Source organism: Lampris incognitus, chromosome 10 (genome assembly GCF_029633865.1).
Source record: "Lampris incognitus isolate fLamInc1 chromosome 10, fLamInc1.hap2, whole genome shotgun sequence".
In the NCBI taxonomy this organism is placed as follows: Eukaryota; Metazoa; Chordata; class Actinopteri; order Lampriformes; family Lampridae; genus Lampris; species Lampris incognitus.
Genome location: NC_079220.1, coordinates 1,395,801 through 1,415,489, shown reverse-complemented (window position 1 = coordinate 1,415,489; position 19,689 = coordinate 1,395,801). Strand labels below are relative to the sequence as shown.

Below are 19,689 nucleotides of genomic sequence, written 5' to 3'. Positions count from 1 at the left end.
CTCATTTATCTTCTTGGTTGAGTATTAATTCCCTGTATTCAACACAAAGCGCTATATGAATGTAATTATTATTATTATTATTAATTGGTTCCTTGCCTATAGTCCAGGTTAAACTTCTCATCATTGAGGAACAGCCGCTGCTAGCTCAGATTCAGAGAGAGCTGAAGGGAGGTATACTGGGTACACTCAGGCCTACCCACAGAAATGGCTGAGCCCTGAAAAGCCCCCCCCCCACACACACACACACACAAAATCTGCTTTACTCGTATCAACGCATGTGCCTGCTCTTTCTCTCCTACTAAACACATAAACAGAGAAAATTACTCAGTTATGGGGGCTGCACACGCAAAAACACAGACACACACACACACCATAAAAGAACTCTTTGACACAAGTAATCACATCAAGGTCAACAAAGATCAGCTACACCTGCGCCACACAGTTCTTACTAGAAAATGCAGTTTTTTACCTTATGGCTTCATGCCTCTTAGACAGCCATCTTTTTTCTGACTGGGCCCTTAGTCCTTTATAATGTCTTTAAAGAACCAGACTCAGAATCAGAACACTTTATTCGTCGCTGAGGAGGAAAGTACATCTTTTTAGTCAGTTCACACTCAGTGGTAAGTATTGCCATTATCATTGCTTATATTTAGGATGAACATGATTAATGCCATGGGCCCCCTAGCTTTCAGAAAGACCCCCCCCCCCCCCTCCACCTTATGGGCAGCCCTGGTACACTGGTCTGCAAACTGTGTATGTGTACTGGGAAGGTGCAGGTGGGAAGGTTCCAGGTGGGAAGCTTGCTGGTGGGAAGGTTCCAGGTGGGAAGGTGCTGGTGGGAAGGTTCCAGGTGGGAAGGTGCAGGTGGGAAGGTTCCAGGTGGGAAGGTGCAGGTGGGAAGCTTGCTGGTGGGAAGGTTCCAGGTGGGAAGCTTGCTGGTGGGAAGGTTCCAGGTGGGAAGGTGCAGGTGGGAAGGTTCCAGGTGGGAAGGTGCTGGTGGGAAGCTTGCAGGTGGGAAGGTTCCAGGTGGGAAGGTGCAGGTGGGAAGGTTCCAGGTGGGAAGGTGCAGGTGGGAAGGTTCCAGGTGGGAAGGTGCAGGTGGGAAGCTTGCAGGTGGGAAGGTTCCAGGTGGGAAGGTGCAGGTGGGAAGGTTCCAGGTGGGAAGGTGCAGGTGGAAAGGTGCAGGTGAGGGGAACATGAAGCAGAACAGGGCTGATGAAGAGCCTGGTGGAGGTGTTAAACTTTCTCCAGAAAAATTAAGGTTAAAAGATTGTGTGTGTGTGTGTGTGTGTGTGTGTGTGTGTGTGTGTGTGTGTGTGTGTGTGTGTGTGTTGCTGCCATATTTTTGGTCAGCAGTGTGAACAAAACGGAATCAAATAGATGAGACAAACGTTGAGATGTGAAGACAGCAGATATCTGCTGTGATCACTGCATGATGTGTTGAGGACTTAGAGGAGTGTGTTTTGGGAAGGCCTGAGTTATTTTCCAGTCACATGACATGTAATAATCATTGTGTACCAGTCACATGACGTGTAATAATCTGCCGACGAGATTATCCGACGAGATTATCGAGTATAGATTATGGCTAATGACTATTGCAAACTGTTCTCTTCTCTCTTTTCTCTCTCTCTGAATGACATCTTCTCCTTTCTCTTTTTCTGTGTGAATGGTGTCATGTGAGTCTCTCTTGTGTGCATGTGCAGTCGGTTCTCCTCCCAGGTCTCCGTGGTGATGGTGGTCGCCATTTGGATGCTGTCTGCTCTTCCTCTCCTCACATAAGTTTTCTTTTTTTTACATGATGATGCTGGTCGCGTGGCTTGGGTCCTGGACTGCTCCGTTGACATGTGGACACTGCTTGGCATCCTGTGCATCATGTTCTTCATAAATGTTTTGTCCATTATAATTCTGTTATCCTCTTTCAATGTTCTATTATGTAAATTGCGTAAACACAACATCCATTGCACGCTGTCCGTCTTGGGAGAGAGATCCCTCCTCTGCTGCTCTCCCTGAGGTTTCTTCCTAGTTTTTCCTCCCTTTTAAAGGGTTTTTTTTTTAGGGAGTTGTTCCTTATCCGATGAGAGGGTCTAAGGACAGGATGTTGTGTTGCTGTTAAACCCACTGAGGCAAATTTGTAATTTGTGATATTGGGCTATACAAATAAATTTGATTTGATTTGATTTAATAATCATTGTGTACCAGTCATATCATGACATGTACTGGTCATATTGTATTTACTAGTCACTTTATGAAAACCAGAAGACAAAGCTCTTCTAACCGGTTCTTCATCTCTGGCATCAGATGTTCCCTTGTCTCAGAGCGAGGGCACAAACTAAAGTAACTTCTTTTCTAATTGGTTTTAACCAAAATTCAGCCAGTTCATTAATTCCTTCTGAATAGTTTGTCTCGAAGAAGGTCAATCTCTTTTTTTAATCACGGGCTTCAAACTGAATTTAGAAAAAGAATTGCCAGTGAGCTTCAGACAACAAGAGGTTTTCTTAGCTAGGTTTTTCAGATGTTGTGCAGATTAAAGTGCTCAACAGCTTTACTGGCACATTTAAATGAAAGGTCAACAGAATGGACATGAAGTCATTGGTATTTAAACATGTCCATGTCCTGTCTCTATAGCGTGTCAGGCGTTGGCTTGACATGTTGATGCTGCTTCCTAATGGCTGGTGTACAGACACCACTATCACATAAAAACAATGGTGGAGGAGGCACTGGGGTTCCTTGTTTCTGGTTCTAAATACCAGCTAATTTTATATCATCTGGTTCTAAATAACAGGTGATGTTGTATCATCTGGTTATTTATAACAGGTGATTTTGTATCTTCTGGTTATTTATAACAGGTGATTTTGTATCTTCTGGTTATGTATAACAGGTGATTTTGTATCATCTGGTTATTTATAACAGTTGATTTTGTATCCTCTGGTTATTTGTAACAGTTGATTTTGTATCTTCTGGTTATTTATAACAGTTGATTTTATATCATCTGGTTATACATAACAGATGATTTTGTATCTTCTGGTTATACATAACAGGTGATTTTTATATCATCTGGTTATGCATAACAGGTGATTTTGTATCTTCTGGTTATTTATAATCTGCAAAAACACAGTTTCTATCAAACCTTGTGTCCAACAATTGTCATAGGCCTCAGGTTCTTTTTAATACTATTAACTCTCTTATAAATCCATTTGATTCTCCTTGCATTGTGCCAACACCCACGCTCTCTGAAGAATTTCTTAAAGTTTTTACAGATAAGATCTCTGCTATTAGGGCCTCACCGTCTTCTTCGGCCTCAGATCCTGCTGTTTATTCTATGTGCCCAGCTGTCTTAGAGCAGTTTGAGCCCATGTCCCTCTCCTTTATATCTGAGGTAGTTAACCATTTGAGGCCTTCACATTGCCCCCTTGACAGTTTTCCACCCAGACTGTTAAAGGATGTTTTTACCACTGTTGGGTCTTGCATTGTAAATTTGATAAACACCTCTCCTCTCTCAGGCTGTGTTCTAGTTGCTTTCAAACATGCTGTAGTACAGCCCCTCATCAAAAAGGGCAATCTTGATCCCTCTGTTCTTTCTAATTTTAGGCCAATTTCTAAGCTGCCTTTTCTTTCAAAATCTTAGAGAAAGCAGTTTATGTACAATTACAAATGCACCTAGAAATTAATGGCATTTGTGAAAAGTTCCAGTTTTGTTTCAAATCACGTCACAGCACTGAAACAGCCCTTTTAAGATTTTTTAATGATCTTCTTTTAACTGCGGACTCTGGGAACTCTGCTGTTCTGGTGCTTTTGGACCTGACTTCTGCCCTCGACACGTTTGACCATAGTATTCTTTTATCACGTCTTGAGCTATGTGTAGGCATTAAAGGTATTGCCCTAGAATGGTTCAAGTGTTATCTGTCAAATAGAAACTTTTTCTGTCCATATAGACCAATTCTCTTCAGCTGCTGCCCCACTTAACTGTGGGTTCCCCCAAGGCTCCATTGTGGGTCCCATTCTCTTCTCATTGTATATGCTGCCCTTGGGGTCCATTTTTAAAAAACATAATATGTCTTTTCATTGTTTTGCTGATGATTTGCAAATCTATCTGCCTATAAAAACAAACAGCAGAGATTCTATACAGGCTTTGCTGAGTTGTTTAAAGGATGTCAAAACATGGATGGAGTTAAATTTCATGAAACTAAATCAAAATAAGACTGAAATTATTGTATATGGACAACCTGATCTTCTGGATGGTTATGATAGCGCTCCTGGCCCTTTAGCTTCCTACAGTCACTCTTCTGTTAGGAATCTTGCTGTGATGTTTGACAGCTCTTTTAACTTTGATAAACAAATAAGCTCAGTAGTCAAAACAAGTTTTTTTCAATTACGACTTCTGGGAAAAGTAAATGCCTATCTCCCTCCAAATGAACTTGAAAGGGTAATTCATGCATTTATTACCTCTCGTTTGGATTATTGTAACTCATTGTATGTTGGCATAGCTCAGTCGTCGCTTCGTCATCTGCAGCTTGTACAAAATGCAGCTGCTCGCCTTCTGACAGGAAAGAAGCTACGTGATCACATAACGCCTGTACTGGCCTCCTTTCATTGGCTTCCTGTCTGTTTTGGGATCCAGTTTAAGATTTTATTACTTGTTTTCAAGTCTTTAAATGGGCTGGCACCATCTTATTTATCTGAGCTAATACATCATCATACACCAGTCAGAGCACTCAGGTCAGCAAACCAGATGCTCTTCCAATATTCCGAGATCCAGGCTTAAGATTAGGGGCGACAGAGCCTTTGCAGTGGCTGCCCCTGATCTCTGGAACAATCTACCAGTACACATAAGATCTGCTCAGACCCTAGAGACTTTTAAATCTTGGTTAAAGACCTATCTCTTCTCGCTGGCATTCAATTCAAGTTGAGCTTGACACCGTGGTTTTATTGTGAAAATATACTTTTACTCTTGTGTTTTATTGTTTACGTTTTATATTCTTTATTTTATTATATCTTCTTTACATATTGTAACGTGCATGGATAAGTAGACACGTTGGTCCTTGACTAACGGGTCTGACCCTTTAGTCGACTGGTTAACGTTGTCGCTTGCGGAGTGGGAGACACGGGTTCACGTCCCGGCTGTGGCGGTTCCCAGGCTGCCCCCTGAATTCGCTACATTGGTGTCAGAAGTGGGATGGTGAGACCGTAAGTTCATCGGAAGCACGTGCGCCCAGAGGCGTGAGGGAGCTGATATGCTGAAGCGCGGGGACGCACTTCCCGAAGGAGAGGGGTAGTGTAACGTGCATGGATAAGTAGACACGTTGGCCCTTGACTAACGGGTCGGACCCTTTAGTCAACTGGTTAACGTTGTCGCTTGCGGAGTGGGAGACACGGGTTTGCATCCCGGCTATGGCATTGGTCTCCCGGGCTGTCCCCCGAATTCGCTACAATATATTTTGATATTCATATGTGTCACTTATTTAATATTGTATTTTAAGCTTGTGCAGCACTTTGGTTTAACTGTGGTTGTTTTAAATGTGCTATATAAATAAACTTGACTTGACTTGACTATAACAGTTGGTTATGTATCTTCTGGTTATTTGTAACAGTTGATTTTGTATCGTGTGGTTATTTATAACAGTTGATTTTGTATCTTCTGGTTATTTATAACAGGTGATTTTGTATCTTCTGGTTATTTGTTTTTTTGGGGGGGGGGGGGGTTATAAATTTATTTCTGAATTTTCCCTTTTTTCTCCCAATTTAGTGGCCAGTCGATCCCTATTTTAGTTCAAACACCCACCCTCGTACTGCATGCGTTCACCAACTGCAGCTCTCCGGCCGGCAGTCTCAAAGGAGACGCCTCCCCACTTCCGTGACAAGGCGACTCCAGGCCAAACCACTGCTTTTTCCGACACACTCGGAGACGCATTCATGTGACGAACACAAGTCGACTCCGCCCCCTCCCGAAGACAGCGTTGCCAGTTATTGCTGCTTTATCGAGTCCAGCCATAGTCAGATCTGACAAGACTGGGACGCGAACCCTGACCCCCAGTGGGCAACTGCATCAACACAAAGCCGATGCTTAGACCGCTACACCACCGCAGACCCTGGTTATTTATAACAGTTGATTTTGTATCTTCTGGTTATACATAACAGGTGATTTGTATCTTCTCGTTATTTATAACAGTTGATTTGTATCTTCTGGTTATTTGAAACAGGTGATTTTGTATCTTCTGGTTATATGAAACAGGTGATTTTGTATCTTCAGGTTATTTATAACAGTTGGTTTGTATCTTCTGGTTATTTATAACAGTTGATTTGTATCTTCTGGTTATTTGTAACAGTTGATTTTGTATCTTCTGTTTATTTATAACAGGTAATGGTGAGAGTGGACTTGTCATGGAGTCCATGAGTCTGGTGGACCTTAATAACCTGCTCGATAAAGTCACTTATACCAGCACCATCTACCACATCCACACCGGAGACCTGGGTAAAGCACCTCTGTTTAGCTTCCTGTCTTCAGAATCAGAATAAAGACAATAAGAATAATAAACATGATTCAGAATCAGAATCGTGTTTTTAGGCCATGTAGGTTTGCACTACATGGAATTTGACTCTGGTTTTGTGGCTCTCTGTGTATTTAACGTAGAGTAACAACACTACAACACAACAATCTTCACATAGATACACAAGGATTGACTTTTACAGGTGAAATAAGGGGTGATAAACTGTATTGGTGCAGAAAATATATCAGAGATGCTGAAATACGTTAGCAGGTTACTTGCATACATGCCTGAGGTAGATGTACATGCCAGAGTGTACCAGTATACGTACAATGTACAGTACAGTATATACAACATGTACAGTACAGTATATACAACATGGATGGATTTATTTGACAGTGTTAAGTGTTCATTTGAATAACAGCCCACGGAAAGAAACTTTTTATATCTGGTTGTTTTGAGGTACAGTGCTGTGTAGTGCCTACCAGAGGGGAGGAGTTGGAACCAGTTGTGACCAGGGGGTGATGGGTCTGCAGTGATGTTGCCTGTCTGTTTCCTGAGTCTGGAGGTGTATAAGTCCTGAATGGAGGGCAGGTTGGCACCAATGATTTTCTTTGCAGACCTAACTGTCCGTTGTAATCTGTCCTTGTCCTGTCTGGTGGCTGATCCAAACCAGACAGGGATGGATGTGAAGAGGACAGACTGGATTATTTCATTGTAGAACTGAATCAGTAGTTCCTGAGGCAGGTTGAACTTGAGCTGGTGGAGAAAGTACATCCTCTAGTGGGCCTTTTTGATGAGTATGTCTATGTTGGGTGCCCACCTTAGGTCCTGGGAGATTGCGGAACCCAGAAATATGTAGGTTTTCACCACAGACACCAAGCTGTTGAGTATGGTGAGGGGGGCAGTGTTGGGGGGACTCCTCCTGAAGTCCACTGTCATCGCCACACTTTTGAGCATGTTCAGCTCCAGATTGTTATGGCCACACCAGAGGGCCAGCTGATCAACCTCCTGTCTATATGCAGACTTGTCACCATCCTGGATTAGGCCAATGGATGGTTGTGTCGTCCGCACACTGCAGGAATTTAACAGACGGGTCTCCTGAGGTGGAGTCATTTGTATAGATGGAGAAGAGTAGGGGGAGAGCACACATTCTTGGGTGGCGCCAGTGCTGATTGTCCGGGTGCTGGATGTGATTTTCCCCAGCCTCACCGGCTGCCTCCTGTCTGTCAGGAAGTTTGTAATCCACTGGCAGATGAGGGCTGGTCCAGTGAGCCAGGTGAGTTTGGATTGGGGGATATCTGGGATGATGGTGTTGAACGCTGAGCTGAAGTCCACAAACAGGATCCTTGTGTGTGTCACTGGGGAGTCGAGGTGTTAGAAGATGTAGTGCAATCCCATGTTGACTGCATCATCCACTGACCTGTTTGCTCAGTAGGCAAACTGCAGGGGGTCAAACAGGGGGCCTGTGATTTCCTTCAGGTGGGTTAACACCTGTCTGTCAAAAGATTTCATGACCACACACTTGAGGACAACGAGCCTAGAGACATTTAATCTTGTGATACGGGGTTTCTTGGGGACCAGGATGATAGTGGAGTTCTTGAAGCAGGAGGGGACTTCACACAGCTCCAGTGATCTGTTGAATATCAATGTGAAAATGGGGGCCAGTTGGCCAGACCAGACTTTAAGACCAGGAGGGTGACACACCATCCAGGCCCAGTGCCTTTCTGGTCTTCTGTCTCTGGAAAAGCTGTGCACTCCTCAACACAGTTCCTGAGTGTGGGTGGGGGTTCAGTGGGGAGGGGAGAGTGGCTAGCAAGGGGTGCAGTTGGTTGTGTATTGCGGCTGGAGAGGAGGAGGCGGTATGAAAGTTTGCTTTTCAAACCTGCAGTCAAACCCATTTAGATGGTCAGCCAGTTGATGGTTCTTGCAGTGTGGAGGGATGGTCTCCTGTAGTTGGTAATGTCTTTCAAACCTCTCCAGACTGGCAGAAAAACTGTTTATCAGCTTGTTTAGAGCAGCACCTTTTTCCTATGCCGATCTCCTTTGCGAGTGTATTCCTGGCTTTGTTATACTAGATCCTATCTCCACTCCTGTAGGCTTCCTCTTTGGCTTGATGAAGCTGCCTGAGTTTAGCTGTGAACCAGGGCTTACTGTTGTTGAAGGTACAGAAAGTTTTGGTGGGCACACACATGTCCTTACAGAAGCTGATGTAAGATGTCACAGTGTCAGTAAGTTCATCCTGGTCTGTAGATGCAGCCTCAAAAACACTCCAGTCAGTGCAGTCGAGGCAGGCCTGGAGCTCCAGTTTTGACTCATTGGGCCATTTCCTCACAGTTTTAACCACAGGCTTTGCAGATTTTAGTGTCTGGATATAGACACCAACCAGGATACGTGATGACGATTCCCTTCATGAATAGAATGGTTTACAGTCAGTGAAGAAGGTCTCTAAGTAAGGGCTGCGGGATTTCTTCATCATCCGTACACCAATCTTCATTTAGGTTGAAGCATATGCCTCCACCCCATTTTTTTTTTCCCCGATAGCTCCGTATCACAGTCCGCCTGGAGGAGTTGGAACTGCGGCAGATGAAGTGTACTGTCCGTGATATGCCAGGTTTCAGTGAGACACGGCGGCAGATCTGGAAAAGTCTGAGTTTTTCTGTTTAGGAGTCGCAGTTCGTCCATGTTTTTGGCCAGAGAGCAGACGTTCGCCAGGTGGACTGACGAGAGTGCGGTTCTAAATTGCAGTTTAATGAGCGCTCCAGCTCACTTACCCCTTCAGCGTCTTCGTCAGAGTCCACACAGAGCTGCATCAGCCAAAAGCTCGGCAAGACTTTCATTAAAACGTTCAGTTAAAGTCGGTAAAAAGAAAAGTGTGTTCAGTTTGTCCAGTGGACAGTTGGGGGCGTAACGTTCTTTGCTGCTGTGTGTGTCCAGTGAGTGGCCGCTGGAAAACTAACAAAACAAAACAAAAAGACAGAAAAAGTACAAGAGAGCAAAGAACTGAGGCTACCGTCCGCAGTACCATCTTGATGACATTTTCCATTGCGCAGGACCTGGGGATCAACTGCAGTTCTTCTTTCCATTGCCTGGCTCAGGGGCACAGGCAGGGGTATTAACCTTAAGCGCATGTATTTGATGGTGGGAGGAAACCAGAGCACCCGGAAGAAACCCACACAGACACGGGAGAACATGCAAACTCCACACAGAAAGGTCCTGGGATGGCCTGGGGTTCAAACCCAGGATCTTCTTGCTGTGAGGCAACAGTGCTGACCACTGAACCACCGTACCACCTTCTCAACAGATGGTCTGTACAGACCAATTACTCCAGTCTCCTACAGCGTCCCTACATACCTCTTGTGTACCGCTTATGTTCACATGAAGAACGGCTTTCCAAATGTCAACACTCCCCATCAGTCTGTGATGCAGACTGCCACTGGGCGAGCCACAGATTACTTAGCACATGCTGTAACAAGTATCAACTACATTTCAGGAAGAGTTATTCCAAAACGTGGGTGTAGCATTTTTGAAGGAAATCCTTAAATGTTGTGATTGAAAAAAATGGCCAAGGCTGTGTGTCAACGTTTTAGTTTTCCAGTCTGACGTGAGTCTATAAAGAAACTGGGACTGTGCTGGATATGCTCTGTAAAGTGTAGCAGCAAGGGGCTGGAATGGACACAGTGAAGATGGCCTCCTGTAGGTGTCTGAGTTGCTGACAAAACACGGGACACTCTGGTCTCTTTATTGTAAACCTCCAGGCAGAGGTTTTAATGACGTCTCTTCTTGTTTTTAGCTCACTTCCTGTTTGAGGGTCACGAGGCCGTCTTCCCCATCGTCATCCAGCAGCCCTCACCTCCGCTCCTCTACGACCTTGGAAAAAGTAAGGCCGTCTGTTTCCACTGTGTCAGCACTCGCTTTGCTTCAGTAATTCTAGTTACCTGATAAACATTTCATCACTCACCACTTTTATTCCAAACCATTATGATCCACTCATCCTTTCTTCCACCATCCATCCATCCATCCAGTCCGTCGCTTCGTCAGTGAATTCGGCAGATCAATGTGCCACCAAGCAACTTCAATTACAATAAACTCAGCACTTTTGCTCGTTTAGGTTTTTTTTTTTTGGCCTTGGAGTTTTCCAACTTTTGGTCCACGGGATCAAAGACATGCTCTCTGGCGCCCCCCAGAGTCACTAATAAAATCCTTAAAGGTCTATTTACCTGCATTTACATTTTTGTTATAGAAATACACCCAAATATATTTAGTTTTATTTTTGTGTTCATAAAAGTAATGTTAAGAAGAGAATACTTAGCCCATGTGTAGAAATGTGATGAAATTCAATCCCTGCATTTCAGCCATCCTCTGTAAACACACTGGGAGCAGCCGCAGTGCAGCACCCGGCAACCACCTCCTTCACGTTTTTCACTTCCTGACAAATAAAATAACTTTGTAGTAACGCACCCGGATCAGTTCCTGACCCAGTACTTGTGGGCGTACACTAGCAAAGATGTTTCAGTAAGTTAATGGAAGTGAGATTGAGAAAGGACGTGTGGTCTTCTGCCAAACAGAAGTTAACAAATAGCACATCGATATCCAAATCCTTCTAAAAATGCCTGGCTGTGATTGGCTTTCAGTCAAATCAGCTCCTCTCCCCTCGCTAAATCCCACCCACCCGTTCTGTTTCATTCACACATTAAAGATCCCCAATGTAGTTTTCCTTTTAAACACACTCTGTTTACTTTACATTCAAAATGTCTCACCAACACACATGATATGTCCATGAGGACTGATAAACATGTTCCATACATGAACATGTTCCATACATGAACATGTTCCATACATGAACATGTTTAATACATGAACATGTTACATACATGAACATTTTAATACATGAACATGTTTAATACATGAACATTTTCTATGCATGAACATGTTTAATACATGAACATGTTTAATACATGAACATTTTCTATGCATGAACATGTTTAATACATGAACATGTTCCATACATGAACACGTTCCATACATGAACACGTTCCATACATGAACATGTTCCATGCATGAACATGTTCCATACATGAACACGTTCCATACATGAACACGTTCCATACATGAACATGTTCTATGCATGAACATGTTTAATACATGAACATGTTCCATACATGAACATGTTCCATACATGAACAGGTTCCATACATGAACATGTTCCATACATGAACATGTTCCATACATGAACATGTTTAATACATGAACATGTTCCATACATGAACATGTTCCATACATGAACACGTTCCATACATGAACATGTTCCATACATGAACACGTTCCATACATGAACATGTTCTATGCATGAACATGTTTAATACATGAACACGTTCCATACATGAACACGTTCTATGCATGAACATGTTTAATACATGAACATTTTCTATGCATGAACATGTTTAATACATGAACATGTTCTATGCATGAACATGTTTAATACATGAACATGTTTAATACATGAACATTTTCTATGCATGAACATGTTTAATACATGAACATGTTCTATGCATGAACATGTTTAATACATGAACATGTTTAATACATGAACATTTTCTATGCATGAACATGTTTAATACATGAACATGTTTAATACATGAACATGTTCCATACATGAACACGTTCTATGCATGAACATGTTTAATACATGAACATTTTCTATGCATGAACATGTTTAATACATGAACATGTTTAATACATGAACATGTTCCATACATGAACATGTTTCTACTTCTTTTTTTCTCCCCAATTGTACTTGGCCAATTACCCCACTCTTCCGAGTCGTCCCGGTCTCTGGTCCACCCCTTCTGCCAATCCAGGCAGGGCTGCAGACTACCACATGTCTCCTCTGATACATGTGGAGTCACCAGCCGCTTCTTTTCACCTGACAGTGAGGAGTTTCACCAGGGGGACATAGCGCGTGGGAGGATCACGCTATTCCCTGCAGTTCCCCCTCCCCCTCCGGACAGGCGCCCCCGACCAACCAGAGGAGGCACTAGTGTGGCAACCAGGACACATACCCACATCTGGCTTCCCACCCACAGACACGGCCAGTTGTGTCTGTAGCGACGCCCAACCAAGCCGGAGGTAACACAGGGATTCGAACCAGCGATCCCCGTGTTGGTAGGCAAGGGAATAGACCGCTACACCTGTTAGCCAAATTAACCAGAGGATCTTACAGGTTAAGAAAAGGTCTTAAATGATGTTTTATGATTTATGTACATTTTCCCAAGATGAAAATAAAAAGTGGTATTGAAAGGAACCAAATGAGTCTGAGAGGCTTTTGTGTAATGTCCCTCTCCCACCAGAAGGAAATCTCAGTCATTTCAACCAGTTTTGAGATTTCTTGCAAAACAAGCAGAAAGCTATCTCATGTCATGTCAAATGAAAGAGATCAGTTGCGTTTTTTCCAAACCAGTCCGGTAGTTGGAGGAATGTTCTTGAATGATGTCATTATATTTAACACAGTGGCATGATGCACCTTGAAAAACGTGTTCCTGCTGGTCCGAATATTCTACAATCAAGTCAAACTACATGTCTGTCTGTCTCTATCAGACATCAGCTCTCAGGTGACCATCACCACCAAGACCTTCCTGCGTTATGATGAGTTGAAAATGTTGGTGAGCAGCATCCGCCGTTTCTATAGCGACATCGAGATCATCATCGCTGACGACAGCTTTGTTGTCGAGAAGATCTCTGGAGAACACATCAAGCACTACACCATGCCTCCAGCACAGGTACACACACACCAATACATGAATATATACTGACTAATGGATGCATGCACAGACGGATATACATACACACATCAATATGTGACCAAGTGTGTGGGTGGGGGAACTTGGAGATGGTTGTCAAGAGAGCTTTGTCCTCCCTTAGGGCTGGTTCGCTGGCAGGAACCTGGCTGTCTCCCAGGTAACCACCAAGTATTTACTGTGGGTAGACGATGACTTCCTGTTTACAGAGGAAACCAAGATTGAGAAGCTGGTTGAGGTGATGGAGGCAGTCCCAGAGCTGGATGTGGTGAGATGTCTACTGCATGTATTTCAATCAGAACTTGGAGTTGTAGCTACTAATCACCGGCTGGCTATCTCAACAAACATCTTTTTTATATGGTCTAGCACTTGTGTGGGGTGTCTGTGTGTGGGGGTGGGTGGACCTGTGATGGACTGGTGACCAGAGTGTCTCCCTGCCTTTCACGTAATGCATGCTGGGATATACTCAGCACCCTCTGACCCTGAATTAGATGGCCCATGGATAGACTATGGATGATAATGATAAAGTAAATGTTGGCCCTGCAGAGGTCGTTTCATCTGGTCAGGATTGTAGTCCAGTGATGAGAATGGTATGTATGAACCAGTAAAGGTGCATGAATCAGTGAAACAACCATGAGCCTGTCCTGACCTCCCTGGCGCCCTGAGCAAAATTCTGCTACAGGGCCCTCCTACCTGATCTGTGAGCTATGTAAACCATCTGCCATTGCAGCACAGTCATACCTGACACCCCAGTGCTCCCACTACAATCCTCCCTCCTTTAAAACAGTTTGCTCCATCTGTCCGTCTAAGGATAACTAAACCTGTACAGAAAAGAATGTGGTATGAACAAACAAAATTTATTGAATAGAACATTTTCTATAAAATTGTAAGAAAAGTTAATATTAACATTAACTACTATTACATTCGGCTGCTCCCGTTAGGGGGCGCCACATCGGATCATCCGTTTCCATCTCTTCCTGTCCTCTGCATCTTCCTCTGTCACACCAGCTACCTGCATGTCCTCCCTCACCACATCCATAAACCTTCTCTTTGGCCTTCCTCTTCTCCTCTTCCCTGGCAGCTCCATATTCAGCATCCTTCTCCCAGTATACCCAGCATCTCTCCTCCACACATGTCCAAACCATCTTAATCTTGTCTCTCTTGCTTTGTCTCCAAACCGTCCACCCTGAGCTGTCCCTCTAATGTACTCGTTCCTAATCCTGTCCTTCTTCATCACTCCCAGTGAAAATCTTATCATCTTCATCTCTGCCACCTCCAGCTCCGCCTCCTGTCTTTTCATCAGTGCCACTGTCTCCAAACCATACAACATAGCTGGTCTCACTACCATCTTGTAAACCTTCCCTTTAACTCTTGCTGGTACCCTTCTGTCACACATCACTCCTGACACTCTTCTCCACCCACTCCACCCTGCCTGCACTCTCTTCTTCACCTCTCTTCTGCACTCCCCAATACTTTGGACAGTTGACCCAAAGTATTTAAACTCATACACATTCGTCACCTCTACTCCTTGCATCCTGACCATTCCACTGTCCTCCCTCTCATTCACGCATAGGTATTCCATCTTGCTCCTACTGACTTTTATTCCTCTTCTCTCCAGTGCATACCTCCACCTCTCTAGTGCATACCTCCACCTCTCCAGGCTCTCCTCAACCTGCACCCTACTCTCACTACACATCACAATGTCATCCGCAAACATCATCGTCCATGGAGACTCCTGCCTGATCTTGTCCGTCAACCTGTCCATCACCATTGCAAACAAGAAAGGGCTCAGAGCCAATCCTTGATGTAATCCCACCTCCACCTTGAACCCATCTGTCATTCCAACTGCACACCTCACCATTGTCACACTGCCCTCATACATATCCTGCACCACTCCTACATACTTCTCTGCAATTCCTGACTTCCTCATACAATACCAGACCTCCTCTTTCGGCACTCTGTCATAAGCTTTCTCTAAATCTACAAAGACACAATGCAACTCTTTCTGGCCTTCTCTATACTTCTCAATCAACATCCTCAAAGCAAACATCACATCTGTGGTGCTCTTTCATGGCATGAAACCACACTGCTGCTGCTGATCATCACCTCTCCCCCTCTTAACCTAGCTTCTATTACTCTTTCCCATATCCTCATGCTGTGGCTGATCAACTTTATACCTCTGTAGTTGTTACAGTTCTGCACATCGCCCTTGTTCTTGAAAATCGGTACCAGTATGCTTCTTCTCCACTCCTCAGCATCCTCTCACTTTCCAAGATTGTGTTAAACAATCTAGTTAAAAACTCCACTGCCATCTCTCCTAAACATCTCCATGCCTCCACAGGTATGTCATCAGGACCAACTGCCTTTCCACTCTTCATCCTCTTCATAGCTGCCCTCACTTCCTCCTTGCTAATCCGCTGAACTTCCTGATTCACTATCCCTACATCATCCAACCTTCTCTCTCTCTCATTTTCTTCATTCATCAGCCCCTCAAAGTACTCCTTCCACCTTCTTAGCACACTCTCCTCGCTTGTCAGCACATTTCCATCTCTATCCTTGATCGCCCTAACTTGCTGCACATCCTTTGCAGCTTGGTCCCTCTGTCTAGCCAATCGGTACAAGTCTTTTTCTCCTTCCTTAGTGTCTAATCTGTCATACAACTCACCATACGCCTTTTCCTTTGCCTTTGCCACCTCTCTTTGCTTTACGCTGCATCTCCTTGTACTCCTGTCTACTTTCTTCATCTCTCTTCATCTCACTTCTTCTTTGCCAACCTCTTCCTCTGTATACTTTGCTGTACTTCCTCATTCCACCACCAAGTCCCCTTGTCTTCCTATTTCTGTCCTGATGACATACCAAGTACCTTCCTAGCTGTCTCCCTCACTATTTCTGCAGTGGTTGCCCAGCCATCTAGTAACTCTTCACTACCACCCAGTGCCTGTTAACTCCTGCCTGAACTCCACACAACAGTCTTCCTTCTTCAACTTCCACCATTTGATCTTCGGCTGTGTCTTCACTCGCTTCCTCTTCTTGGTCTCCAAAGTTATCCTACAGACCACCATCCCATGCTGTCTAGCTACGTTCTCCCCTGTCACCACCTTGCAGTCTCCAATCCCTTTTAGATGGCGCCTTCTACATAAGATATAGTCCACCTGTGTGCACTTTCCTCCACTCTTGTATGTCACCCTGTGTTCCTCCCTCTTCTTGAAATATGTATTCACCACAGCCATTTCCATCCTTTTCACAAAATCCACCACCATCTGTCCTTCCACATTTCTCTTCTTGACTCCATACCTTTCCCATCACCTCCTCATCACCTCTGTTCCCTTCACCAACATGTCCATTGAAGTCCGCTCCAATCACCACTCTCTCCTCCTTGGGTACCCTCTCCACCATGTCGTCCAACTCACTCCAGAATTCTTCTTTTTCATCCATCTCACACCCAACTTGCGGGGCATATGTACTGATAACATTCAGCAATAAACCTTCAATTTCCAGCTTCATACTCATCACTCTGTCTGACACTCTCTTCACCTCCAGCACGCTCTTGACATACTCTTCCTTCAGAATGACCCCTACCCCATTACTCCTCCCATTCACACTATGGTAGAAGAGTTTGAACCCACCTCCGATACTCCTGGCCTTACTCCCCTTCCACCTGGTCTCTTGCACATACAGTATGCCTACCTTTCTTCTCTCCATCATGTCAGCCAGCTCTCTCCATTTACCAGTCATAGTGCCAACATTCAAAGTTCCAACTCTCACCTCCACATGCCTACCCTTCCTCTTCTCTAGCTGCCTCTGGACATGCTTTCCCCCTCTCCTTCTCCTTCGCCCAACAGTAGCATAGTTTCCACCGACACCCTGCTGGTTAACAGTACCGGTGGCGGTCGTTGGTAACCCGGGCCTCGACCGATCCGGTATGTAAGTCTTATTTATGATCCGCATATTTGATTTGGCAAAGATTTTACGCCGGATGCCCTTCCTGACGCAACCCTCCCCATTTGTCCGGGCTTGGGACCGGCACTAAGGATGCACTGGCTTGTGCATCCTCAGTGGCTGGGTTCACACACAACACACAACTATAGATAGTTAACATAGAATGCACCAGTTCCTTGAAAACAAAATTCATCCTTCATTCTTTTCTGATGAAACAATCGATCACCTTCGGCTTTGGTAAAGTGCCTCACAAAGCTCTTGCCTGCTGTGTGAGCCCTTCCAGCTTAGGTTTTAGTCTCTCCCTTTCAGATATTTCTTTTTTCCCACGGCACCGCACAAAGCCATCGTGGGCTATGCATCGCAGATTGTGGTCACTCACTCATGGACAACCTGAGAGAGACACTTAGCAGGATGCGCTCGCAACTCGCATCATGTGCGCCGTGGGTGCGGACAGGTTCGTGCTAGTTATCTTGAAAATGGAATCTGAAGCAAATCAGCCACGATGTCAATTTTTCATTACTTTTTTTAGACGCTTTTATCCAAAGCGACGTACATCTGAGAGTTGATACAACACAAGTCTGATAGGACATCGGTGTTAACAGACAGTGCATAGAAGCGGATTCTTATTTTTTTTATTAATACCATCAGATGTGGAGGTGTTCGAGAAAGAGCTGGGTCTTTAGCTTCTTCAGCTGGGTCTTTAGCTTCTTCAGCTGGGTCTTTAGCTTCTTCAAGCTCATCGGCTTCATTAGCCGCCATTCTTCAGTTCCCAACAGTCACAAGCTGTGGCGCATTATGTGCCCCACTTATTTTTCAAGTCAAGTAGGTTTTATTTAGGTTTTCTTTTAGTCCCAAATACTCTGTCAGGAAGAAATGTGTTGTCTCTTTGTGTACTCTATATATAGGTGGCTGAACTGGCTGCCGGGCTAAACTGAAAAAATAAAATGTAAGGTGTGGAGTCCACATATCCAGTGCAGGTCTTGAAAGAACTGGTGGCAACTCGGCTCAGGGTTGAGCATGTCTACCCCAAGATGGTGGGGAGGCTCGAGGCTTTTAGCCTCGCATGGGCTGTGGGGGAGTTTTGTCAATGACGAGATGAGAGAGACTTTTTTTCCCATTTTGAGTGTCACTAGAATGACTATTGTATTTATTTGTTGCATTCTAATCCTTTTTTTTTCTTTCTCAAATTTGTTTTCTTCGTTTTGGTCTGCCATTGAATTCTTATACACCTATTAGAAGTTGTTAAAGGGAGATTTTTAAATTAAATTCTGTGTCTGTGTCTCTCTGTCTCACTCTCACACACTTGCTCTCTCTGAGGTGGGGGCGTCCGTCACAGGAAATCAGTTCTTCTTCTCTCTTCTCTATGAGGAGGGAGTAGATGGTGGCTGTCTGGACAGGAAGTCCAAGGGCAAGTTCAACCCACTCCCCAATTTCCCACAATGCTCTCTGGCCAGCGGGGTCGTCAACTTCTTCCTGGCTCGTACGGACGCCGTGCGGAGGGTGGGATTTGATCCCAAGCTGCAGAGAGTAGCACACTCTGGTACATACATACACACACACACACACACACACACACACACCCTCTCTCTCTTGCTCTCTCTAACCTCCAACATCTCTCACTCTCTAATCTCTCTCTCTCTCTCTCTCTCTTTAGAGTTTTTTATGGATGGTCTGGGCTCATTGCTCGTTGCCACCTGTAGTCATGTGTCCATCGGCCACCAGCCCAAAGCCTCGTCCAGAAAAGACAAGGACCACAATCGCTACAACTCCTTCAGACAACCGGCAGCCAAAGATCAGGAGCTCAAACTGCAGCTGCACTTCTTCAAAAACCACCTCAAATGTATTCGATATGCATGAGATGGCCAGCAGAAAGACAAAGAGAACCACGTGAGACTGCTTCTCATATGGGGATATCAGTAGTTTCATCAGTAATTCTTCCTAATGTCATCCATTTGCTTCTCGTGAGCTTCAGGCTCTGTTACTGCTTTTATGGGCGCTGCTGTGTGTTTTGTTCTGGATGAAAATAAAATGGAGAATTACTGAAAAGGAATAAACTCATTTCCAAATGCATACCAAGATGTGTAGCGAGCTTGGTGGTCAACAATCGAACTTAATTTATATAGCACCTTTCACACAGATCACATGCAATTCAATGTGCTTTACAAGTGATCGAGAAAACACAGGATGTAAAAAAATGGATCTAGAGACTAACGCACACCGAGACAACTAAAAAGCAAAGTTAATTAAATAAGACAAAGATGTGTCGTTAAGAGAATAAAATACAACATCAGACAGGAGTCTCTGGGGACTATGATGTTTGCAGATGACATTGTGATCTGTAGTGAGAGTAGGGTGCAGGTGGAGGAGAACCTGGAGAGGTGGAGGTATGCACTGGAGAGAAAAAGAATGAAAGTCAGTAGGAGCAAGACAGAATACCTATGTGTGAATGAGAGGGAGGACAGTGGGATGGT

At 44.3% G+C, this 19,689-nt stretch overlaps 1 protein-coding gene across 1 annotated transcript in view; it reads left to right on the top strand.

Annotated features, from left to right (window-relative positions):
- LOC130119985 (beta-1,4 N-acetylgalactosaminyltransferase 2-like) overlaps positions 1 to 19,276 on the top strand; it is a 36,124-nt gene extending 16,848 nt beyond the window's left edge. Inside the window, exons 6-11 of the mRNA XM_056288597.1 lie at positions 6,356 to 6,469; positions 10,276 to 10,362; positions 13,080 to 13,261; positions 13,404 to 13,547; positions 18,536 to 18,758; positions 18,873 to 19,276. Of these exons, the coding sequence (XP_056144572.1) occupies positions 6,356 to 6,469; positions 10,276 to 10,362; positions 13,080 to 13,261; positions 13,404 to 13,547; positions 18,536 to 18,758; positions 18,873 to 19,075 (953 nt within the window). The 3' untranslated portion in view covers positions 19,076 to 19,276. The remainder of the gene's footprint in view (positions 1 to 6,355; positions 6,470 to 10,275; positions 10,363 to 13,079; positions 13,262 to 13,403; positions 13,548 to 18,535; positions 18,759 to 18,872) is intronic.
- Positions 19,277 to 19,689: the final 413 nt, after the last annotated feature.